The sequence below is a fragment of the Peromyscus californicus genome, unplaced genomic scaffold, assembly GCF_007827085.1.
Source record: "Peromyscus californicus insignis strain IS unplaced genomic scaffold, ASM782708v3 Scaffold_9__1_contigs__length_137607984, whole genome shotgun sequence".
NCBI classification, from domain to species: domain Eukaryota; kingdom Metazoa; phylum Chordata; class Mammalia; order Rodentia; family Cricetidae; genus Peromyscus; species Peromyscus californicus.
Genome location: NW_026294617.1, coordinates 9,697,091 through 9,723,569, shown reverse-complemented (window position 1 = coordinate 9,723,569; position 26,479 = coordinate 9,697,091). Strand labels below are relative to the sequence as shown.

General features: G+C 40.1%; 1 protein-coding gene across 6 annotated transcripts in view; it reads right to left on the bottom strand.

The window, feature by feature from the left end:
* Phc3 (polyhomeotic homolog 3) overlaps positions 1-26,479 on the bottom strand; it is a 78,597-nt gene that overhangs the window by 12,144 nt on the left and 39,974 nt on the right. For 5 of the 6 annotated variants that reach the window (XR_008216692.1, XM_052731891.1, XM_052731892.1 and 2 more), the window contains 6 exons: positions 24,199-24,352; positions 18,472-18,722; positions 12,764-12,923; positions 4,428-4,542; positions 2,057-2,189; positions 1,735-1,966 (listed from right to left, as the gene is read on the bottom strand). Coding sequence is in view for 5 of the 6 variants with exons in the window: in XM_052731891.1 (XP_052587851.1) it covers positions 1,735-1,966; positions 2,057-2,189; positions 4,428-4,542; positions 12,764-12,923; positions 18,472-18,722; positions 24,199-24,352 (1,045 nt within the window). In the remaining variant the exon portion in view is untranslated. Of the gene's footprint in view, positions 1-1,734; positions 1,967-2,056; positions 2,190-4,427; positions 4,543-12,763; positions 12,924-18,471; positions 18,723-24,198; positions 24,353-26,479 lie in introns of those variants that run through there. The other variant, XM_052731893.1, reaches the window with a different exon arrangement.

Sequence of the window (26,479 nt, the reverse complement as noted above, 5' to 3'; positions counted from 1 at the left end):
GGACAGACGGACTAAATAGAACCAACCAAGGCTGTCTCTTCTTAACGATATGTATGAACTCAGTAGTAAGACAACAATGTCCAGTTTTTGGTGATGGCTGCTGGAATCTAGTGAAGGAGGAGCAAGGCAAAGTTCTGACCTAATGAAGCAGTCCAGAGTAGGGGCAACACCTTGATGCTGGGAAAACTGCCATAAAAAACAACACTTGAAGTAATCCACGGCTCAGCAGTAAGGACAATTTGCTGGTCATCTGGGACAACTAATTTCACTAGACTATACAGCAACTCCCCTACCCAAAGGGAAAGACACCGCTGCTCTCAGAAGAACCCAGGCTCACAGACATACTATACACCCCTTAGGAAACCAGACTATGAGGAGGGCGGGACGCCCGTCCTGGGTAATCAGGGTGGGTAGACTCCAGCGTTAAGACAGCTGAACTGGTCCAAAACTAAAATTTGGTTCTATTTCCTTCAATACTAAAACAATCTTATCAGTGAAGGTTCACTAACCCCTAAGAGACCAAGTTTAAAGCAGAGTCTAAACACACTGCTCAGCTATTAACATAAACCTTAGTTTCTTCATGCAGGTACTTACAAATTTATATGAAATATATATCCTTTAAACAATGTTTTGTTAAAAATTTGTTAAAATAAATATGTTAAAAATACCTTGTGTTAAAAATTTTGCATTTAGAAAAGCTGTGATACAGTAAGAACATTTCAGAGTTCATAAGGTAAAATTCAGGGTGGCAGTTTTTAAATTACTATTTCTACATTTATTTCCTTCAACTCTAAGCTTGCTTCTGAAACTTTGGCTACCTTCAAAGGAAGACAGCAACAACATCTCAATAGCTAGCTCAGCAGGCAGAGACTGGGGGACGGGCGGGGTCGGAGGACATGGTGTGACATCCCCAAAGAGTCAGTAAAGAATTATGTTTTAAAAAAGGTGTCTGATAATAACCCAAGTGAGATGCACTCTTCTAGAAAGCTTGAAGAAAGAGAATGGTACAACTCACAATGAGACAGGAAGGGAACATATTTTTAAAATCTCATTTTCTAGGTGCAAAAGGCCAGAGTTTTACAAGTTAAAAAGAAATACACTGTCCAAACATACATTTAGTGTGGGTCTCATTGTAAGCAAAGGCCATACCATCTCTGGCCGCCACAAAGACAGTTGCTTCAAGTGAACAGAGGCTGGAGCTGGTGGGGAAGTACCAGAGAGCAGGTGGGCAGAAGGAGTGTACCCTCGGGGTTAGAATGGATGGATCGTCTTAGAGAGAAACAGAAGTTTGTCTATTCCATAGTGCTGATTAGCATTCAAAAATACACACACACTAAATATGGTCTGTCTTATTTCTGTTTCAAAAAGGGTTAGCTGAGGAAATGGAGAGGAAAATGATTAGAAAATAAAGAAGTAGAAGGGGAGAAATGTCTGACTCACTCTCCTGCCCTCTCGAAAGAATCAGGCTGGAGAAGACAGAACCTCACCTTCTGCCAGCTGGAGTGCCAGAGCAACAGCAGGACTAGTCCGTTTGTATTGATTTGGGGGTATGACAGAGTACACAGTCATGCGAAGGGATAAGTAAGAGGAAGCAGATCACATTTCAATAGCAAACGCCATTAAATTTACACACAGTTTCTCTAGCCTTTAATGCCAAAGGTGTGGATGGACTTAACATCATTTTCTTGTGAAGGCACAAGAAAACCATCCAGGCTAGTGTGGTGAGCCACATACCAGGCAAAGAATGGATGAAGGCCCAGACATCATCGACCGTCCATATAGAGGGCTCTGTCTGTGCCCCTGGGAGCACGTCACTGTTCTCAGGCATTTTCCTAATTCTCACATCTCGAAGCTCACGTTCTCTTTCCCGCTCACTCTGCCTGCGCAGACGAGTTGTCATAGCAGAGGGCACAGAATCTTCATGAGAAGCCAAGTCTTCTTCTGCAGATGGATAAGTAATTGGAAGCTGGAAAATGCAGTAAAGTAAAATACAGCATTGCACTTTCCTTGAATTTCTGAAAAGGACATTGTACATTGAAGCAAGCTTTCTACAGACCTGCCTAAGGATATGTTCTCTTGCTGTCCCTTCAGGGCCACTGGGACGACGGCCCCGATGCCCAAGACTCTGATTATCAGGCTTACGATTCCAACGACTAAGTGCAAATTTTTTAGAGCAGCTAACGTTGTACCTAAGAAATTCAAGAAAGAAAAATTAAGCAATATATGGGACACTTCATTTAGAATTCAGCTGTAACTTTAAAGTAAAACTGTGACACAGTAAGTACTAGACAATTATTAAGGACTGTAATACCTCACAAAGTACTTCTATCTTACTGAATGGATTTATTTATCCTAGAGGTCAAAATGGCCTCTGTGTATATCATAAAATATCTCTCAACATAATACTGGACACCTTTAACAAGGTAATTGTTAAAGGTAATTGTTTCTCCTGATTATAGAAAAATAATAAGAAACCTGCAAAATGCAGAAGGTAATTTTCCAAGCTGCAAGAAAATCCATGGTTACAGAAGAGATACTTTGTAATACATATTTCCAATGCTTAATTAAACTATTTTACAAGTAATATATTTGAGGTTTTGTTTTGTCTTATTTTAGTGAAAGGAGTATGCAGATATGTATGTGCAGGTGCAGGAACACATACATGTGCAGACACATATACACATGTGAAGACCAGGGTTTGGTTCTCAGCACACAGTGGAGGCTCACAACTGCCTGAACCCCAGTTCTAGGGAGTCCAATGCCCTCTTCTGGCTTCCACATCAGGCACACACACGGTGCACATATATTCTTAGAGGCAAAACACACACACATTACTTTTGTTACTGATAACTATTTTAAAGTAACACATGTCATTTTGCTTACCTATGTTTGATGAAACAGAGATGGAGTAAGTAATACTGTGAGAATTGATAGACTATTAGTCCTCTAAAGCTGCAAATGTACCTGAGAGCCACTGAAATAACTCAGGAAGTTCTGCTGTGTTCATATGGGTTTATCTGTGGGCTCAGCAAAGTGAGGTTTGATTTCTAACTAACATGTCAGGTGACAGAGCTTACACTAAAGAAGGAGAGAAGTGTCTGGTAGTTAGTCCTTGTCTATTTAGCTCTCCAAGCCTGACACTAAGCAGCCATGTCAACAGCAACAGCACTTCCCTGACCTGACCTGACTCGGCTCTCTCCCTTGCTCTTTTGGCCATGCTTCACTGTGCTGGTGTCCCTGAACGAAGGAGGCTCACTGAAGCAGACTCTAAGTGTCCTGATAGACTTCTAAACAGTCAAGAGGTTATTATATTAGAATATCCTGAAAGACAGACTGTTTCCCAAATTGACAAGCGTTTTTAACCAGCATGAGAGAGCTACTGTTCTGTCACATGTTTTATGCAGACTAAAATTCAAGCTAAAACATAAATCCTCCATAATCTTTGGCTGGAGAGATGGCTCAGTGGTTAAGAACACTGGCTGCTCTTCCAAAGATTCTGAGTTCAATTCCCAGCAATCACATGGTGGCTCACAACCATCTGTAATGAGATCTGGTGCCCTCTTCTGGCCTGCAGGCATACACGCAGACGGAACACTATACATAATAAATGAATAAATCTTTAAAAAAAAATCCTCCATAATCTTACTCTAGACCTACCATTAATCATGAATAAACATTTGAGTAATGCACTGAAGTGATACGCTTGCTTCTGAAAGAAACTTACTTCTATTATTCTCACTAAAGTTAGTTCTGTGGCAACTACATGAAACGTTATGTTCAAGCAAGAAATTCACTGGCTTGTTAAAAGAACATAAATTTCAAAATAATCAACCTAAAGCATACCTAGGTGTTCTGAATGAGGACCAGGTTTTCTTAGCTGCTAAGCTATCTCTCCAGTTCCTGTATTAATCTTTACAGACTAGTAGTCTATCTGGGCATGGTAGTATATGGCTATGATCCCAGTAAGTGGGAAGCAGAAACAGGAGGACCACAGAATGCTGGAGACCAGCCTAGCATTCACAGGAAATCCAGGCCAGCCAGAGCTATATAGCAAGATCCTACATAAAAACAAATTAATTTTTAAATTAACTACTAATTAATCTTGAAAGTTAATTAGTTGTGATTTTTAAAACACAAAACTAATATTCTATCATATACTTATCATGCTATAGGAGAGATTCTCCACAGCATGTCCTTGCACCAGATGACTGCTGCTTCATGAGCATATACTATGAAACTGCATATTAGTGCATAATTATCACTTAGCAAATTCTAGTAATGAGACCCAGAGTAAGTGGCTGCCGATGGCACCTAACCTTCCCTGTGTTACCACAGCTAACTCTGACCAAAGCTCAACTGTAACTGAGTCATGACTTTCTGCAAAAGTTCCTGGTTCTCCCTGAGCAAATCCAAGAACGCCAACATACCTTTTGGCACATGACATAGTACAGAACCGTTTTGACCGTAAAAATTCATTAGGATATCCCATTTTTCCACAGAACTCACACTTGAGCAACTCACTATCCATTTCTTCTAATGTCTCTAAAAAAGAAAGGAAAAGGTAAAAAATCTGAGTGTGTCAAAATTTCTTTCAGCCTCTAATTCTAGTTATACAACACTGTCAGACCAGGACTTCACCTTCTTTGGACCCAGAGCCACTCTGGCTGGGCTCCTACTAGTTCCTTGTTTCTCCAGAAAAATGATGTTTTGGTCTTTTTTTTCTATACAACAAATACATTTATACAAAGAAGCATAGGTTAGTTTTGCTAAGAATCCAGCATGTCTAAAATATACAAAAAGCAATATGTGATTTCTAAACACTGAGAAATGAAGGTGAGTACCCACTAAAAGGGATATTTTCAAAAAGCAGAGCATGGGATATGAACTTGGTACACCGTGCTGTGAAGACTCACAGCAAGGAACCCTTTCAGCTCCTAACGCAGAGGAGGATGACTTCAAAATGAGAAGTGTCTGTATGTTTGATTCTAATGGGACATGGAAGATATTTACCTAAGAGATCTGGAGTGTATGACCAATTCTATAAATATATGTATTATCAATTTATAAAACAGTTCCTTTTAATGTTAAATAAAATTAATTCTGCTTTTAAAATCTTAAACAGCCTCATAATGCCTGACTATTGGTGTATTTTCTAGGGTGCTCCCTGCTAAGTAAGAATGCTAGTCTTAACCCCAACCCCAAACCAAACCCAAGTACTCTCCTTCATTCCTATCTCTTGTTTCAGGCACAGCACCTAAGGCAAACAGCTCAATCTTCATGACCTTTCCCAAAGAACTGAAGTAACTAGTACATGGATGCCTGCTCCATTTCACAGTTTCCACATAAGAACTAAGAGTACTGGGGCTGGAGAGATGGCTCAGTGGTTAAGCGCACTGGCTGCTCTTCCAGGGGACTAGGGTTCAACTCCTAAATGGCAGCTCACATCCATCCATAACACCCATTCCAAGGGACCCAAACCTTCTTCTGCCTCTGAAGGCACCAAGCACCAAGCAGTAATACACAGACATACATGCATGCATGCAAAATACCCACACACTTGAAAACAACAAATAAAATACAAAGAACTCAGAGTACTAAAACACATAATAAGTACTCAAAGATCTCCGTGAGACCTAAAACCTACCCTATTATGCCAAGGCACAGTAAATGGAAAAGGAAAAAGGAAGTCCTGTGCTAACTAAACTTAGTTCAGCAGTGAGCACCACGTGTGCTTTGTCTATACTCTTACAAAGTCCGTTAGATGAGGGGGACTGAGTGGACATGGAGGGTGCATGCTCGGGAAAAGGATGAAGACAAAGGTCTACAGTGACATGGCTGGCACATAGCCAGGAAACTCCAGCGTACTGGAGGAGCAGGAGGAGAGCACGCGATCAAGTGACGGAGGAAGAACTACCGAAACACACTGCAGAGGCACAGCCGGCCCTGCAGAGCCCACGCCCACCATCTTTACTAAGGAAATTACAAGCCAACAAGTGGCCTTTGGTGCTTTGTGTTTTGTATGTGTGCAAGGGAATCAAACCTAGGGCCTCTCACACCCCGGGCAAAAATGTTCTACTCTTCAGCACCAGAGTGGCCATTGAAAGGAAACTCTCAAAACTACTTTGGTATGTATGCAAAGGTCACTGATTCAGTCACAGTGTAGATGCAATTATCTCAACGTAAGTAAAGTAAAAATTGGCCCTTTCCTAGGATCCCAGCTGTGGAGCTATCATCAACAGAGAGTTTCTGGAGAAGGAGAGTCATTTTTTTCTCAGGCATGTGGCCCCTAGTAGGATACCCATGCTCCAGGTGAACTCAGGGTTGGGGGTGGGAGACACAAAGTTGAGAGAGAGAAATGATGGGAAAGCTGTCTGGGAAAAGGGGAAGGGGAGAACACAGAGTACATTTAATCAAAACGTATCATATGCATGTCTGGGATTCTCAAAGAATAAATTCAAAATGTACTTTCTAAAAAATAAAAAATAAAAAAATTGCCTCTTCCCAAAACCTAACCTTTATCTGTGTCCTTAGGATTTGATGTTCTAACTCACAGGAATATCATTTTCACCTGAACATCTTGGAAAGCCTGTACCAGAGAGACAGAACTCACTCAACCACTCACTGGTGTAACTACCAAGAGGCCATTCTGCAGGTTGCTCAAAGTTTTGCTTCAGACTGTCTATGAATTTCAGAGATTCGGTCCATTATCATCATGGTGGGACATGGTGGCCTGCAGGCAGAGATGGTGCTGAAAGGTAGCCAAGAGTTCTAAACCTTGCAGAAAACTGGAAGTGGACTGAGACACTGGGCGTGGCTTGAGCATATATGAGACCTCAAAGCCAACCTCCACAGTGACACACTTCCTCCAGCAAGGCCACATCTACTCCAACAAAGTCACACCTTCTACTAGTGCCTCTCGCTATGAGATTATGGGGACCAATTACACTCAAACTACCACATTTCACTCCCTAGCCCCCATAAGCCTGTAACAATATCATAATGCAAAATGCATTTAGTCAATTTCAGAAGTCTCCATAGTCTATCACAATCTCAACAATATTTAAAAGTCCAAAGTTCAAAGTCTCTTCTGAGATTCATGCAATCTAACCGTAATGCCCTATAAAATAAACAAAACACAAAAACAAAAAGCAGATCACATGCTTGCACCATGTAACGGCACAGGATTGTCCCTGTGATAGTTCATTAGATCACCACCAGTAACCACACGACAGAGTCTAAAGTAGGATGTTTCGAGATTTCCTCCGCCTCTGCTAACAGAATTAATGCTCTTCACGTTAGCCTCAGGCAGACTCTTCAGACAAGGGCAAAAGGCAGCCACTTTCTTCACCAAATATCACAAGAACAATCTCTAGGCAACATACTAAAATTCTCCTCTTAAACCTCTTGAGCCAGCCCCTGACAGTTCAAATCATTCTTAGCACCTGTCTTCCAAGCTTCTACTAGAATGGCCCATTGAGCAGTGCTTAAAGCATTCCACAGCTTTCATAACCCAAAGTACTAAAGTCCAAATTCCTCCAAACAAAAATATGATCAGGCCTATCACAGCAATACTCCAGTCCCTGGTACCAACTTCTGCCTTAATTGGAGTTTCTATTGCTATGAAGGACACCATGACCATGGCAAGTCTTATGAAAACATTAAACTGAGGTGATGGCTTATAGTTTTAGAGGTTCAGTCCATTATCATCATGGTGGGACATGGTGGCATGCAGGCAGACATGGTGCTGGAGAGGTAGCTGAGAGTTCTACATCTTGTAGGCAATAAGAAGTGGATTGACACTGGGTGTGGTTTGAGCATATATGAGGCCTCAAAGCCTGCCTCCACAGTGACACCCTTCCTCCAACAAGACCACACCTGCTCCAGCAAAGCCACACCTCCAAATGGTGTCACTCCCTATGAGATTATGGGGACCAATTACATTCAAACATCCACAGTGAGGAATTGTTTTTATTTCCCTACAGACTTGAAATCACAGGATTGGCAGCAAAGAGGAGAAATGATCTAGAAACCATCATCAATGCAGTAACTTACCAGGGAAGATAATATGATATTTTGATAAATCACAAGCTATTATTTGGAAATTCTGATGGCAGAACCAGTCCAAATCCAACCATAGTTGATCCTTGTGCTGATTAGTTTTTGTCAGCTTAAAACAAAATGGAGGGGCTAGGCTACCGGAATCCTTGGAAGCCTGGAAGATCATGAGTAGTCACAGACATCAGACACTGAGCTACTAACACTGTTAGGTTTGGGGTTTGCTTTGATCTGACTGTTACTAGTCCCTAGTTCTCCCCTTTAAGAATAAGAAAGTAGCCAGGTGGTGGTGGCACATGCCTTTAATCCCAGGAATTGGGAGGCAGAGGCAGGTGGATCTCTAAATTCGAAGCAAGCCTGGTCTATAGAGCAAGTTCTAGGGCAGTCAGGACTACACAGAGAAACCCTGTCTTGAAAAACCAAAGGAAAAAAAAAAGAAAGTATATAACTCATTTTAGATTTTATAGGAGCCCTAGCTGAAACTTTTAAAGTGTTGAAAATTTTAAAGACTATGGGACTTTAAAAGTTGGACTATGTTCAGCTGGAGAGATGGCTCAACAGTTAAGAGAACTGGTTTCTCTTCCATAAGTCCTGAGTTTAATTCCCAGCAACAACATGGTGGCTCACAACCATCTGTAATGGATCTAATGCTCTCTTCTGGTGTGCATGAAGACAGAGCACTCATATACATAAAAGTGGGACTATGTTTCATGAGATCTTGGGATGAAAAAGAAAGGAAAGGTTAAAGTTTAAAAGTGCTTGTGTGAGGTTACCAAGGGGTCAACTGTACTTTTTTTTTTTTTTTTTTTTGTCAGCTTGACAGAAACGAGAGTCATTTGAGAAGAAGGAACTTAAATGAGGAATTGCCTCCATTAGTTGGCCTGTGGGCATGTCCGTAGGGCAATTTTTTTAAACAAAAGATTGATGTGGGAGGGCCCAGCTCACTGTGGGCGGTGCCACCCCTGGTTCTGGGTTTTGTAGAAGACAGCAAGCTGAGCAAGCTATGGGAGCCAAGTCAGTAAGCAGTGCTGATTCATGGTCTCTGCTGCAGTGCCTGCCTCAGCCTCCCTTGATGATGGGCTGAAATAATCCTTTCCCTGCCAAGCTGGTTTTGGTCAGGGTTTTATCACAGTAACAGAGAAGCAAACTTGGACGACTCTTTAAAAAGATTTATAAGTACCATGAATTTAACAGTTTGCCTATCTTAAAAATGAGTGTTTTTATACTGAAATTATATATACAAAAACTACAGCCACTAAGTAAATGACCTCACCATTTTACTCTATATTATATTGCATGAACACTGGTGGATACAATAATAAAAATGCTAAAATTATAAAATGGCCCTGGAAAGTTAAAACTATAAAGAACTTAAAAACGTTAGCTTAGCTTTTTTATTTGTTTTGTTTTGTTTTTGTTTTTGTTTTTTGAGACAGAGTTTCTTTGGTACCCTTACTATCCTAGAACTAGCTCTGAAGACCAAGCCGGTCTCAAACTCACAGAGATCCACATGCCTCAGCCTCCCAAGTGCTGGGTTTAAAGGAGTGTGCCACCACCACGGGGCAAAATGTTAACATTACGTAATAGTTGTCTATTATGAAATATATTAGCCATCTTTAGGTTTTCCTCTCCTTTCACAGCATCTTGTCCTGTCTCCCTTTAGTCCTTTCTTTCCTCTTCCCATTAAGACTACAGGTGTCAGTTACATGCCAAACCTCTAACACATTCAACAGAGATGACCAACAAAATGCCAAACCCCTTTCAGCTTATTACAACTGCCAAAAAAACTTGAGTAATGCCCCTCAAGCCCCAGATCTTCATCCATAAACCCCTCAAGTCCTAGGTCTTCATCCATAAACCCCCCAAGTCCTAGGTCTTCATCCATAAACCCCTCAAGTCCTAGGTCTTCATCCATAAACCCCTCAAGTCCTAGGTCTTCATCCATAAACCCCCCAAGTCCTAGGTCTTCATCCATAAACCCCCCAAGTCCTAGGTCTTCATCCATAAACCCCTCAAATCCTAGGTCTTCATCCATAAACCCCTCAAGTCCTAAGTCTTCATCCATAAACCCCTCAAGCCCGAGGTCTTCATCCATAAACCCCCCAAGTCCTAGGTCTTCATCCATAAACCCCTCAAGTCCTAGGTCTTCATCCATAAACCCCTCAAGTCCTAGGTCTTTATCCATAAACCCCTCAAGTCTGAGGTCTTCATCCATAAACCCCTCAAGTCCTAGGTCTTCATCCATAAACCCCTCAAGTCCTAGGTCTTCATCTATAAACCCCTCAAGCCCAAGGTCTTCATCCATAAACCCCCCAAGTCCTAGGTCTTCATCCATAAACCCCTCAAGTCCTAGGTCTTCAGCCACAAACCCCTCAAGTCCTAGGTCTTCATCCATAAACCCCTCAAGTCCTAGGTCTTCATCCATAAACCCCTCAAGTCTGAGGTCTTCATCCATAAACCCCTCAAGTCCTAGGTCTTCATCCAGGGTCCTTCTGGGCCTGACTCCAACTGTCTGTTCAGTGTCCTTTGATTCAATGTGCTCCTACAGTTACTTAGTTGTACACATCCTCTGTGCATCTGTTCCTATCCTAATCAGAACTGTTTTTCCTGACTGTTATCTTAAATCTATGCTTGTCTCCTTGTCTCTTTTAACACAAAATATAGTTCAAACTAATAAACAGAAGAAATTCACGAAGCTGTAATTAACTTCAGCCAGCTCTGTGTTCTTACTCTCTCTATCTAACATTTGCTGCTCTGTAATGGGGATTCTCTAGTTTTCAACTAAACAAAAAGTTCCTTAAGGGAAGGAGGCTGTGTTTTCACTTCTTTCTGTACACACCCGTCATGTGTCAGCACACTAGCAATGTGGATTGTCCATTATATTTTATAAACTACAAATATCATGAAATACGTTACAAAACTTCCCAGATTTCCACATTCCTCCTGTGTGTTCAGCAGGATGACATGATAAACACGTTTTAGCACAAAACCTTCATTTATACACTTCTTACAGATATGAGCAAAAAAAGAAAAAAGAAAACCTAAACATTGGTCTTCACTACTTTTTATCTCAAATAAGAAATGTTCTCACATATAATCAACTAACTAAAAATATGTATTTGAAAATTAAATGAAATTAAATTCTAACAATGAAAGCCACCATGATGACCTTGTTTGGAACCTGATTTTAATCAAATGACTGTGAAAGATCATGCTTCAGATAACTGAGGAAATCTGAATATGAATCAGGTATTACACCAAAGAATTATTAATTCTGTTATTTAATTATGTAAGAAAATATCTGCTTTTAAGAGATACACACTGTATCAGGGGGCTAAAATGACTACAAGTTTCAGAAAGAAAGAAGCAGAAGGAATCAAACTGAACTCAAAATAAGCAAAAGTTAGTCAAAGTCAAATGTTATACTATTACAGGTTTGGTTGTTCGAATAAGAAGTAAAAATGTTGAATACTTCACAAGAGCTTATAAAACACCACCAATGGCAGGTGCCACCCTTTAAGAGTCAGAAGGATGTAGATTTAGCTTACCAACATGCCATTTAGGTAAATTTAACACTGTATAGAGACACACAATAAAGTAACATTAGCTAAATAAATATTGGCAAATTAATTTTAGAGATCCTAAGGATAATTACTAAGACAAAGATGCTAATGAGTTCACCATTGTAAGCCCTGACTAAATATGCCAAACTGAACAACATCCACTGTAGGGTGGTAACCACATGATAGAACAATCTCTCATGAAGACTCTTCTATACAATACAGCTAGGTTGTTTTGTTTTGTTGGTTATTTACTTTAAGGAACACATTCAGAACTTCATTTTAAAAAAGTAGAGCCGGGCGGTGGTGGCGCACGCCTTTAATCCCAGCACTCGGGAGGCAGAGCCAGGTGGATCTCTGTGAGTTCGAGGCCAGCCTGGTCTCCAAAGCGAGTTCCAGGAAAGGCGCAAAGCTACACAGAAAGCTACACAGAGAAACCCTGTCTCGAAAAAACCAAAAAAAAAAAAAAAAAAAAAAAAAAAAGTAGGAGCATTTGCTGACTTTAACTAGGAACTCAAGGCATAGAACATCAGTTCTGCATTTACCTGTGTTTGCTTTTCCTCAGGCATTTTGATCATTTTGACTTCTAAGGGATTTTTCGGTATTAGAATACAGTCAGTTGAAAAGGCAGTCTTTGACAGTAAGGAGATTAACAGTATCTTTCTCTTAGAACAAGTGTTATCTATTGACTAAAGAGAACACCCTGAATGTAACTGCTTCTACCAGCTTCTAACATCCATCACAAAAGGACAAATCTAAAAACCACATACCTAGATGTTCTATATTTTTGAAGTAAATCCAGTAAAATAGTCATTTGTTACTTAGGTTTGTTTTTTAAAAGCAAGAATTGGTTGTTCTGATTCACAAAAAATTTAAATTAATTTTCTCTCATGTATGATAGAACTTGTCCCACCTAGAAATCAAACTAACATTGTACAAATCAGCACCAATGTTAGTGCTCTTTTAGTTATTTAGTTATAAGAGTGGTTAGCTTACCCATTATTCTGGTCAATAGAGTGTTTACATACTCACTGTATGTACAAAACTGAATTCTTTCCAAGTGAAAATCCATGCAGAATAAAAAGCCACACCCTATTTCAAGTGGTAAAAGGCAAAGTTAGAGAAAAGATTTGATGAGATCCACAGACCTTCAGCGATCATGTCTTCCATCTCTGTGTCAGATGAGTTATCTGCATGCTTTGTATTATTCTGTAGCTCTGGCTGAACACACACAGAATTTACCACCTGATTATCCAAAAGAGGCCTCTTTTTCACAGGTTGTTCTATCAGCAAAGATGAACGACTTACCTTCAAATGGAAAAGAGAATGAAACAATCTCTAAAAATTAGCCAGAAATAAATGAGTCTAATTTGTAAAATGACCCTCTGGAAGAATGGTAGCTGTGATATTTACTTACTCAATGATCAGATCCAGTCATTAAGGGTAAATCAAGTAAAAGGTTCTATACATATGCACTTACTGCTAGCTAGCAGCAGAATACATACTGCAGTGTCTGTCAAATACAATGCACTGCTGCTTCAGGCAAGTACCTAAAAAAGTCTTCAAATCTAGTGCTTCCTTATATTTATAATACTAAAACAGAAGCAAGCAGGTTATCCTGCACCACAGGAAAGCATTCAAAGAGAAGTGGTTGCTGCTTGAAGTGATTTATTTTACAGTTCTGGGGATTGAATCCAAGGTCTTGCACTGAGCTATAGTTTTTTGGGTTTTTTGTTTTTGTTTTGTTTGTTTGTTTGTTTGTTTTCGAGACAGGGTTTCTCTGTGTAGCTTTGCGCCTTTCCTGGAACTCACTTTGGAGACCAGGCTGGCCTCGAACTCACAGAGATCCGCCTGGCTCTGCCTCCCGAGTGCTGGGATTAAAGGCGTGCGCCACCACCGCCCGGCAGCTATAGTTTTCTTTAGCATGTCTTTAAGATGCCTCTCCCTATGTAGTTCCTCTTGCCTCAGCCTCTGTCTTGTCCTATGCAATGTCCATGTCCAGCCTCACTTTTCACGGTACTATTCAGTTCAGCAACTCTTTTTCCTAGAGCCTTGAACACACAAGACTAGCTCTCTAATACAAGGCTGTATATATCTGCAGATATTTTATCATTCAGTGGTAAAGATCAGATAAGAGTCATGGGTGTGTTCACCCTTGGACAGCGGATACTTTACCATCTGAGCCTTCTCCACAGCTCACATGTCCCAAGAATGAATGTGTGTGTGTGTGTGTGGGGGGGGGGGGGGGGCATGTGAAGGGGAAAGGATGTACCATAGCACATATGTGGACAGCAGAAAACAACTTTATGGAGTTAAGTATGCTCTTTCTACCTCTATGTGGGTCTCAGGGGTCAAGCTCAGATTCCCAAGTTAGCATGGCTTTTACCTGCTGCACCATCTTGCTGGTGGCTTTTAAAAATATAGAAACACCAAATAGACTGGACCAGAAAACAAATTCCCTTTGGCACATAATAATCAAAAACTAAATATGCAAAAAAGAGAAAGTATTAAAAGCTGCAAGGAGCCGGGCGGTGGTGGCGCACGCCTTTAATCCCAGCACTCGGGAGGCAGAGCCAGGCGGATCTCTGTGAGTTCGAGGTCAGCCTGGTCTACAGAGTGAGTTCCAGGAGAGGCGCAAAGCTACACAGAGAAACCCTGTCTCGAAAAACCAAAAAAAAAAAAAAGCTGCAAGGAAAAAGACCAAGTAACATGAAGGTAAACCTATCAGAAAAAAAACAACTGGCTTCTCAATGGAGACTCGTAAAGCCAAAAGGGCCTGGACAGATGTTCTAGTGACTCTAAGAAGACTATGGATGCCAGCCCAGACTACTATATCCAGCAAAACTTTCAATCTCCATAGATGGAGAAAATAAGACATTCTATGATAAAACCAAATTTAAGCCAAATCAAGGAGATACAAATTAGAAAGGAAGAAGTCAAAGTATCTTTATTTTCAGATAATATGATAGCATACATGAGTGACCCTAAAAATTCCACCAACGAACTCCTACAGTTGATAAACACTTTCAGTAAAGAAGCTAGATACAAAATTAAGTCATAAAAATCAGTAGCCCTCCTCTAAACAACTGACAAATGGACTGAGAAAGAAATCCAGGAAACAACACCCTCCACAATAGCCACAAACAATATAAAATATCTTGGGGTAACACTCTAACCAAACAAGTGAAAGACTTGTGTGACAAAAATTTCAAGTCTTTGAAAAAAAGAAACTGAAGAAGATATCAGAAGATGGAAAGATCTCCCATGCTCATGAATCAGTAAGATTAAGATAGTAAAAATGGCTATTTTACCAAAAGTAATCTGCAGATTCAATGCAATCTCATTCAAAATTCCAACATAATTCTTCACAGATCTTGAAAGGAAAATTTCAGCTTCATGTGGAAACACAAAAAAGCAAGATAGTTAAAACAATCCTGAAGATAAAAGAACTGCTGGAGATATCACCATTCCCGACCTCAAACTGTACTATCCGTAATGAAAACAACATATTATTGGCATAAAAACAGAACAGGTCCAGCAATGGAAACAAACTGAAGGCCCAGAGAAACCCACACACCTATGACCATCTGATTTCTTCTTAAGAAGCCAAAAATACACACTGGAAAAAAGACAGCATCTTCAACAAATGGTGCAGGTCAAACTGGATGACTGCATGTAAAAGAATCCGAATAGATCCATACTTATCATCCTGCATAAAACTCAAGTCCAAATGGACCCGATCTCAACATAAAGTCACATACACTGAATCTCACAGAGAAAGTGGGAACAGCCCTGAATTCACTGGCAAAGATGACATTCTAAACAGAACACTGTTAGCACAGGAACTAAGAACAACAATTAATAAATGGGACCTCATGAAACTGAGAAGATTCTGCACAGCAAAGGACACCGTCAATACAACAGAGCAGCAGCCTCCAGAATGGGAAAAGATTTTTACCAACTACTCATCCAATAGAGGACTACTATCCAAAATATATAAAGAATTCAAAAAACTAAACATCAAGAAAACAAATAACTCAATTTAAAAAATGGGTAAAGATCTACAATGCTTAGCTCAGTCATCATCAGAGAGGCTTCCTTCTGCAGCAATGAGAATAAATATAGAGACCCACAGCCCGACATTATGCAGAGAAGAGAGGAAGCTTGGAACACTCAACCCTAAATGGGATGTCTCCATCAAATTCCTCCTCTCAGAGTTCAGAGAGCCCTGTGGAAGAGGCGGCAGAAAGATTGTAAGCCAGAGGGGATGGAGAACAGGACACTGAGAAAGCAAGGTCCTCTAAACCTTCTAAACAGGATCAATGCACACACAAACTCACAGACTGTGGCAGCATACACGGGGCCTGCACAGGTCTGCACCAAATGGGGTCCTAGAGCTGAAAGGAGAAGGGGACACATGTCCTCATCCCTAACCCAGAAGCGAACTCCAACTGATAACCACTTGCAAATAAAAATTTAGTTTCCTCCAAGGGAGTCTCAATGCAGAAACAAACTACTCTTTAGTCTTGATGTAGGTTGTAGGCCAACAGAAAACAAATTCAACAGCATTATTGGAAGTCCCTTGTCTTATAGTGTCTTATCAGGGCTTTTTTTTAAATTATCTTTTTATTTTTATTTATTTATGTATATTTTTTTTCTGTTTCTTTTTACCCTACAAATCCTTTGCACATATATTAATTAATGGCTTCCAGATTAGTGTTTTTATGGGATTCTTGAGTGTGCAAACAAATGGATCTCTGTGTCAAATCTGTTTTATGTGCCTTTTCTTGGGCTCTTTTCCTTGTTTTTGTTGTTGTTGTTGTTCGTTTGTTTTGTCCTCTTCTGGTGTATTAGTTTTTATCTTTTCCAATTATATTTTATTTTATTATTATCCTTTAGAAGCCTGTTTGTTTTCTAATTAGAGACAGAAAGGGGACAGATCCAGCTGGGACAGGAGTTGGGGAGGAACAGAGGAGTAAAGGGAGGGGAAACCATAATTAGGAGTATTATGTGAGAATAAAGGCTACTGTTTTGTTTTTTGAGACAGGGTTTCTCCGTGTGGCCCTGGCTATCCAGGAACTTGCTCTGTAGACCAGGCTGGCCTTGAACTCACAGAGATCTGCCTGCCTCTGCCTCCCGAGTGCTGAGATTAAAAGAGTTCACCACTACCACCTCCTGGCAAAAGCTACTTTAAATAAAAAGAAAAAAAAATCTGACTAAGCATTTTTTCAAGTTCTTCCTTCAAAAGCTTTACTTTTTCCATATAAATGCAACACACACACAAAGATGAACATTTTAAATGCTAGAGATGAAATCCATAGCCACATACATGCTAGGCAAGACAGTACCAAAGACCTATACCCTGAGTCCATACTTTATATATTTTACAGAGAAGGATGCTAATGTTCAAAGAGTTTAGATTACTTCTTTACAAAGCAATATCAAGACTAGTACCAAGTCTTTCGACTCCTTCAGCAACCTAACCACTGTAATTATAGAACAAACAGAAACTCAACACCACAAGGTTAACATCAACAACAAAACAGTCATTGTGTTCAGTATCATGAATATTTAATTTTAGAAATATTTTCAGGAAAAATTTAAACCAAGAATATGTACTGATTATTTAAGCAAGCCCTCAGCTAATCTGGAAAGAATACTGGTTATGGAATGGTAGGGAACTACAGCTTATTAGAAATTTCTACAAGGACTGGAGAGATGGCTCAACAGAGGACCCTAGTTTGATTCCCAGCACCCATATGATGGCTCACAGCCACCTGTAACTTCAATTTCAAGCATCCAACACCCTCTTCTGCCATCTGAGGACCATAGGCACACATGGGTGCACAGCCACACACGCAGACAAAACTCTCATATCCACAAAATAAAAAAAAAAAATTATTAAGAGTAGAATCAAAATTTTAAATTAAAACATTTGTATTCATTTCAGTAACTGAATATGCCTCAAGCAAAATTTATAAAAGTAATTCTATTATGTAATGCTGCTAATGGCCTATACTTCTAGTAGATGAGGAAACAATCTTTCCATAAAATAATGTATCAAAATACTACTACTTCTAGGAATGTATGCTAAGAAAACTATTTAAAATCTGGACAACTTACATACAAAAGTATAATATCTTTCTCCCCCACCTCTGTGTGTGTGGTGGGGTGCTGAAGATCTGAGCAAGCACCTCAAACATGCTAAAAATACAACCTACCACTAAGCTGTATCTTAGACTATTTAAACAGTGATAAAATGAAAACAATGTTTGAGAGGATTTTATATATTATGGTTGTCCATAAAGTAAAATATTATGTCACCTTTCAAAATGTACAAAAATGTTATTAATGATATAGAAACAAATGCTTGTTTATGAAGTATAAAAAATAAAGAATTGTATATACAATAATAATCTTGATTATATGACTATACATGCACTGTGAAATTAGTATTTGTTCTATATAGTTCAAGTTTTAAAGCACATATTACTTTTATAACATGAAAAGGTAAAGCTGTAATTGTCACTACAATAGCAATAATAAATAACAGCTATGGCTAGTAAATGCCAGGTATAGCAAAGAACAGTGCTAGCATATTTAATTCTCACACATCCAACGAGCATCTCCATCAGGCAGATAAGCAAAATTAAGATTGGAAATGGCTAGTTCAAAATGTCTCAGAACCTATACAGGAAAATACATAAAAGATTAGACAGTTAAAATTCTATATTAAAAAAATCAACCTTTAAAATAAGATGATAAGTCTTTCCTTAGAGAACAACAGTAGACAACTTTTAAGATAGTGTTATACGGCTACAAATAGTTTCTAAAACACAAAAAGCTTTCTACTTACAGGAAAGGGCTCCAATCCCTCCTGAATCACGAAACCTTCGATTACGTGGGTCAAGATCTGTGGCTTCACAATAGCTTGCGGAGGCTTGTTTTCCAGGTGGGGGGTGCCGCTGGCCATAGCCGTGATAGTGCTCCTTGTGGCAGCAGCTGGCATTAAGAGTGGCGGTGGAGGAACAGAGCCGTGAGCAGGGTCAGATGGAGACTTAATCACTGAGGCACTGACTGAGGCCACAGCGGGCAACTCCACTTGCTCTGAAAGAGAAGGGAATGAAGGGAATGGACCTTTAGCGTCTGCCCTGCAAAGATGGAAGCCCACTCAGATGTGCTGTTTTCAGGAACAGTATGCTTACAGTCTCATTGAATCTGCACAATACCCACATAAGGAAGAAGCTAATATCCCCACTCTATAGACATACACTAACATGCTCAAAGTTATCATCTAAAACATTAAAATGCCCTAAATATCATTTTCAAGAGTAATTACAAAAATGGTCAGTTGAGTTTGTCTGCTTTTAAGCTAAATAGATAATAAATACCTTACATTCCTCTCTATTCCACATGATACAGATGGACAGATATTCATTTTGAAAACGTAAAAGGATCACACACCCCACAAAGTAGGAATTGCAGTGATTTAGGCAGGTGATAGACTGTAACTTCAAAGCAGGAAGATCCTCCAAATCCTCTCAAAGGCACTTTGCTTTCTTTCAACTAGTGTAGCTGTGTGTCTTGACTGGGGAAATGCTGGAGCACTTGGCAGGCCCACAGGAGGGTCAGCTGACTATCTGATGGGTGGAAAAGCTACTGCCCACCAGCAGCACCAGCCCTTGACTATCAGTACTACAGCAGAGGAGAAGCAGCTTATATCTAGACATACTAATGAGAACAGATTTCTGAAGAAAACAGAAGGCATGTATGCAAAGACACTGAGCACGCAGGTGGCCCATGTCGTGTTCAATGCTTTCATGTTGGACTTCATCTCATCTACAAGTAGCCTATGGGTGGTCAATGTTATCATCTCCATCTTACAAACACAGAAAGACTAACTTACGTGCCTTCACGGCACACCACAAACAGACAATGAAACTGGGGCATGTCCCAGACAGTATGATACTAGAGCACATGGAAACTCTTCTCCACAATCGTATAAAAAGGACTGACACCAGCCCAGTAGTGGTGGCTCATGCCTTTAATCCCAAGAGGCAGAGGCAGGAGGATCTCTGTGAGTTCAAAGCCAGACAAAGTTCCAGGACAGCTAGGGCTACACAGAGAAATGTTATCTAAAAAAAAAAAGATTGACACCACCAGTTAACAATGCTAAAAATATAGCTACCTTAGGTAGGAGAGAAGAAAGAATAGGCTCCCTAAAGAACAGAAAGCCCAACTGATAAAGTAGTGTAGTAGGGACTGGGGTTATAGATCAGTGGAAATGCATGAGTAGCAAGCACAAAGATTAAACCCCCGGGATCATAAAATACATATTAAAATTCAAAATAAAGAAATGGAAACACAAAAAACTCACCCTTAGTAAGACCAATGTAATTAATGTCCTGTAGAGTTCACCAACACTATTATAGCGATAATAAAGTAACCTATCTTCACAAAGATAAAATATTGAAACACCTGTTTAATGCCACATAACTGACCAGGTAGGGTCGTGCATGCCTTTAATCCCAGCACTTAAGAAACAGAGGCAGGCAAGATCTCTAAGAGTTCCAGGCCTGTGAGGGCAACAGAGTGAGATCGTGTATCAAAAACAAACAAACCCCTATGCACAAAATAAACCCAAAGCTACAGAATCTATTTCACTGGGAAAGGAGGGAGAGGAAGATAAAGAGGGGGAGGAGGGTGGGAGGAAAAGGCAAGAAAAGAAAAGCATCCACAGAATGGTAACTTGCTAATGTCTCTGAATAGAAGCACAACTGTCCACATGTATTATCAAGCAGGAACACTACAGTACCCCTACCCATGTGTCAAATCACATATACTTTTATGGGACAAAAGACAAAAAGCAAAAACTATGAGGTATGGCTGAAAGTCATGTTTCTATATATATATATAAAAAAATCTATGAGGAACTAAAATAAAATCAAATTCAATAGCCCTTATAGATTTAAAGACACTGTCTTACTCAGTAAATATAAAACTACATGCTATGGTTTAAATGGACATTCCAAAATTCCTGTGTTAGAAACTTAATCCTCAATGAAGTGTTGAGACGTAGAACTTTAGGGAAGGTGAGTAAGACTCATTTCCATCATGGAGGAACTCTGTAGGGTGCTTCCACAGTGTAATAGCTCAGCAGGAAGTTCCTTACCGGGTACAGACATTCATTGTACAGTACCCACACTCCAGAAACACCAGCCAATTCTATTCTCTTTAGTCTAAAGTCCTAAGTCTATGGTCGATTTACTTTTTCTGAGATGGTACCTGTTAGGTAGCCTAGGCTGGTTTCAAACTCCACCTCTTCCTTCCTCAGTCTCCTGAGTGATGATGCTACAGGCACATTCCACCATAACCAGCCCAAGTCCACAAAATGGACTAAGATATGGCATTACGTATAGTTTTTCTAGGAAATACTGATCAGTGATAATCTGAATTAATCTTTAGATCATGTATATAATAAAGTCCTCTCAAGTTGTGTTAAAAACTATCTACAAGTTACTGTCTTTTTAAAAGATTAATATCTATTATTTGCCAATTTTTAAGAAGCTGTTAAAAAAGCAAAAGCATGAACAACACTGGCAATTTACACCCAGAAACACTATTACTGTGTTGTCCTCGGCAGTTCTCGGGGTCTGGAACAGGCTACTGTGTGTACTATTCACAGGTAAACACTGGGCATGAATTTGTCCTATCTTGTTTACATGGAAACTTCTAAAGATGTTTACAGATTTATGAAAGTTGAGTCATGGATAGGAACAAGTCTACTTTTTAGGATTTATTGATATTTATATGTATATATAAATTTGCAAATATTTATTTATATTTATATGTGAGTGTGTGCCAAGTATGTGCAGTGCCTGTGGAAGTCAGAGAGGGTATCAGACCCCTGAAACTGGAGTTACAAGCAATTGTGTCGCCGCCATGTCCATTCTGGGACCCAAACTCCAAGCCTCTGCAACAGCAGTGAGGGTTCTTAAGCCCTGAACCATCTCTCTAACCCCAAATAAGTCTGTTTTTGTAAGTTAGTTAGTGCCATCGTTTGACAAGTTATTCTAAATATCACCTTCTTCCTTTCCCCCTTCCACATACCACAGAGGAACGAAGTAAATTACAGCAAGACTGAAGTGTCTGCACCGGAGCTGGCAACATCCAGAAAGACAGGTTGGAAGGGTCTCAGACAGTCCACAAGGGAAAGATCATGAAGACAAACCTGTGTCCCAACACTTCCCATCTGGTGTTAGCAGCAAGAGCACACTTAATTTGTAATGAAAGCAGAACCACAATCAAGTTTATTATTCAAGTACGCTGATTGTCTACTTCTGAATCAAAACTTCGGGACATCTGCAGCAACAAATGCTTTCAGAGTAAATAAACTATACATACTGGCTGAAAATGTAGGTTAGTAGTAGAGCTAGCTAGTATGCCTAAAAACCCTGGTTTTTATCCTCAGCACCACCAAAAAGTAAAAAGTAAGTAAGGAAAAAAAAAATGCAGAAACAGTCAAGTTTCATGGTGTGCACCTTTAATCCTAGCACTCTGGAGGCATGAGGCAGGTGGGAGCTCTGTGAGTTCAAGGCTAGCCTTGGCTACATATAGAGTCCTAGGCCAGCCAAGACTACATAAAGAAACCCTGTCTTCAAAAACAACAGAAAACAGAAATACCTGACACTGCTGATAGGTCTCCCTGTGGAGCGCAGGCTGGCTTCAGACAACCGGTTTGCCTGGAACTCATGATCCTCCCACCTCAGCCTCCTCAGTACTAAGATTACAAGCACATACGTACCCCACACCTGGTATCATCCTTAGGACTTTTAAAAAAAGTATCACTGTGTAGCCATAACAGGCCTAGAACACGCAGAGATGCTGGCCTCTGCCTCATGACCGATGGGATTGGAGGCCTGCACTCCCATGCCCAGCGTACGTTCTATTTTCAAGAGAGAAAAGAGAAGAAAGCTGATTTCCTCCTCTCTCGCTCCTGGACAGTCACTTAAGGAATAGCTTCGGAGAGGATCTAAATGGATGCGGCGTGGTCAGGGAGGAAAAAAGTGCTGCTTTGATCAGACCCTCAGGCCCCGCTGCAGTTGGCCTCCATGCCTATGACAGTGCACATCCTTAACTGAAAACAATCAGGAGGGCCAGGAAATCATCAAAACAACACAAGAGTTCCAGCTAAGCCTGAGCCAATATTGAAATCACTTAGATCAGAACTTAAGTACCATGTATGTTAAAGAAACCTTTAAAGCACTTAGTCAGAATATAACTTCAGAGTGCTTTTAATTTTGAAAAGTGTAGTGTGTGTGCGTGAGCGTGCGCGCACATGTACACACACACACACACACACACACACACACACACACACACACACACGCATCTCCTAGCGCACATGTGGAGGTCAGAGGATAACTGTTAAGGAGCTGGCTTTCACTGTCTACCTTGTTTGAGGGAGTATTTCCCTTGTCTCTGCAGCTGCCTAGTCGAGGCCACCTAGAGCACAAGCCTCCAGGCAATTCTCCGGTCTCCACCTCCCATCTCACCATAGGAATGCTATGACTACAGATGTGACCTATGGCAATCAGCTCACTGTATGACTACAAGAACCTGAACTCAGGTCACCAGGCTTGCATGACAAGCACTTTTACCCAATGGGCCATTCCTCATTTTTGGAGGGGGTGGTGTAAGACCTCATGTAGCATAGGCTGGCTCAAATGCAGCCCAGATAACCCTCCTTCCTTCACCTTCAAGATGCTGAGATTCTGGGCACTTGCCACCATGCCTGGGCTCATATGGTGCTGGGGATTGAACCCAGGGCTTAGTTTGTGCATGCTACACAAGGGCTCTATCAGCTGAGCTACACACCTAGCCCCTAATGTAATCTTCTGATAGTTTGGTTAATTCTAAGTGTGTGTGTGTGTGTGTGTGTGTGCGTGTGTGCGTGCAAGCACAGACATGAAAGCATGTGTGAAGGTCAGAGAACCACCTTGGCTGTTGATTTTTAGACAGGGTCTCTTTTGTTGTTTGCCGACACATACGCCAGGCTAGCTGGCCCCAGGTTTCTGGACATTCCCTGGTCTCCAGCTCTCATCTAACTGTAGGAACACTGGGATTACAGGTGGACACCACTGTGCCTAGCTTTATGTGGACTCTGGGGGTTTGAACTCACGTCTCCACATTTGAGCAGCAAGTGCTTTACCCACTAAGCCATCTCCCCAGCCCCCTAGATAGAACTTTACAGACAGAAATAGCTAACACAGGAGTGTGAATAGGCACATGATTATTAAATCACAATGCTTGAAACATCATGTTTTCATTTGGGTGGTGCTAAACATTTTATAATCCAATAACTTTCCATTGCTATTTAAGAATTCCCCAAGAAAACAAGTAAATTTTATTTATTCTTTAATAAAACAATACTCTTCATGCATTTTTTAAATTTTAAAAATAATCTCTCTTTTGCTACAGTTAACAGTAATGTTAAGTTTAATGCCATCCCTAATGAAAAGACAATTTCCTATTACTGACATCTATGAAGAAGAATCTTCTCCTGTATTGTGTGTTTCCTCACCTAACAGAGGCTGTTCAGAGGTCAAATCCTCTCCTCGCCCCACAGTCACAGCTGCTGGAGACAGAGTCGGGGGTGGTGGTGTTCTGTCCATTCTGGCACATTCATCTGACTCCTCTGGCATTTCCTCCTCGCACACATCTTCTACTTGATAAACCTGCAATGACAAATCATACTGCCTTGAAATAGTTCCAAAAATACATTTAATGTGGTATTCTGAATTTAAAAAATTCATTCTAAATGTATTCAATTTAAAAGCAAGGCAAATGAGTATAATGACAAGCTGAAGGGGAAACTTGGAAACCGCTCAGCAGTGCACACTGAAAGCATGCTGTGGGCCAGTACATAACCAGGAGTCACAGGGCTTCCAAATGATAATGACCATATCTGAACACTTTTCAAGAATAAAAAAAAAAAAAAAAAGGTCTTGGCTTTACACAATCAAATAACTATTTTAAAAACACCATTGCTTCTGTTAATTTCTACCTATCATGACTCAGAATAGGTGCCAGTAAATTTTACAGACACTTAAGTAAACTTCCAAAATAATGTGTGTTAGGCCAATATAACACCAAAGAAGTTATATGCAAGATTACTCACTGTTATTGAAGACTAAATTATAAAAGTTATTGTATATGAAACTGCAGAAAAGTCAGCAATCACATTCTCATTCCCTTTCTGTTCTACTCAAAAATCAAATGAATTCTTATGAGCTAGTATGATTTATACAGAAAACATTTTTCTCTAAAACCAAATGCACAGCCTAAGCTACGTGGCTCTATCACTGGTTCCCATGGGGAAGGTTTAGTCCCTTTAATCCAACAGTGAAGGTTTACTGAAAGATTGTGACATCAAATTCACAGGAGAAACCATGTATCTAGAGCTAAATTACTCAACTAACATTTTATTGAGCATAAGGATCTAGAAATTAATAGATGTACTTTAATTGGTTGCTACTTATGAAAGATGGCCCTCTACTAACAAAGCTACAAGACAACTCATTTCCTTTCATGTAGCAAAGCTTTCACTTAAATTTACAAAGATTGAGAGTTTTTTTAAGATTACTTAACTAATTAAAATTGAAATAAATCTTAACAGTAAAAAAACCCTTTGTGAATATTCACAAAGTTAACTTTAAATGATATCCATTATTACATTTATAGTTAAATTGTTGAAAAAAATGATAATTTGAGGTGTCTAGAATATGAAAATAATCAAGGTTTTTGAATCTAGCATAAACCATGTAAAGTACTATAAAGTTTCATTTATAGTGATATGCATAACATAAGTAGCACTGGTTTAAAAACCAGAACAAAAACTCTAAGCATTACTTAGAATAAACACTACCCAGGAGTGGTGGCACAAGCCTGTAACCCTGCATTTGCAAAGCTGAAACACAACACTGAGTTCAAGGCCAGCCTAGGTGCCTAACAAGAGCCCATCCAAATAGCAAAAAATTATTAAACAGGAGTTTTGCTTAAGAAGTAAATTTTCTGAGGGTGGTAGTGGTACACATATTTAATTCCAGCACTCAGGAGGCAGAGGCAGGCAAATCTGAGTTGAAGGCCAGCCTGGTCTACAGAGTGAGTTCAGGACAGCCAGGGCTACACAGAGAAACCCTGTCTCAAAAAATAAAAACAAAACAAATCTAAGATCCCATTAGAGTTATTTTATATTTAACATGATATCTTGAACTATGACCCAAGTCAGGTACTAAGTAGGCAATATTTTTTAAAGATATTTTTTCTTAGCCCAGAAACTAGAAAACGGTTTCACCAAGAGCCTCACGTCACAAGTGGAAGCAAGTCATTGTTAGGTATGCTACACAGCTGACAGCCACTAGTCTGTTCATGGTAACAGCAAAGTTTAACATGAGGATAATACTCAGCACAGAATACATCACTGCCCCAAATGCCTAGAGATTAACAAGAGACAACAACCAAAATTAAAACAAAATAAAGCTGCCTGGCACCTAAACCTAGAAGATGCAGTGGGAGCTCAGGGGAGTTGCAGGAGAGCTGGCTGAAGGCAGCCGTGCAAGCCCGGCTTCTTAATCAGCTCAATTTCATCCACCACTCTCCCTCACAGACTGCTCCTTCCCTCCGAAGAACACCATCTGCTTAGCTGCTAACCCCCTTCCATCCTGGCCGCTGCCACCTGCTGCTGCAGCATCTGCTTACAGTATCTTTTAAGGAATCAGAGCTCCACCATGCATGGAATTCTGATTTTTTTTTTTTTTTTTTTGTTTTTCGAGACAGGGTTTCTCTGTGTAGCTTTGCGCCTT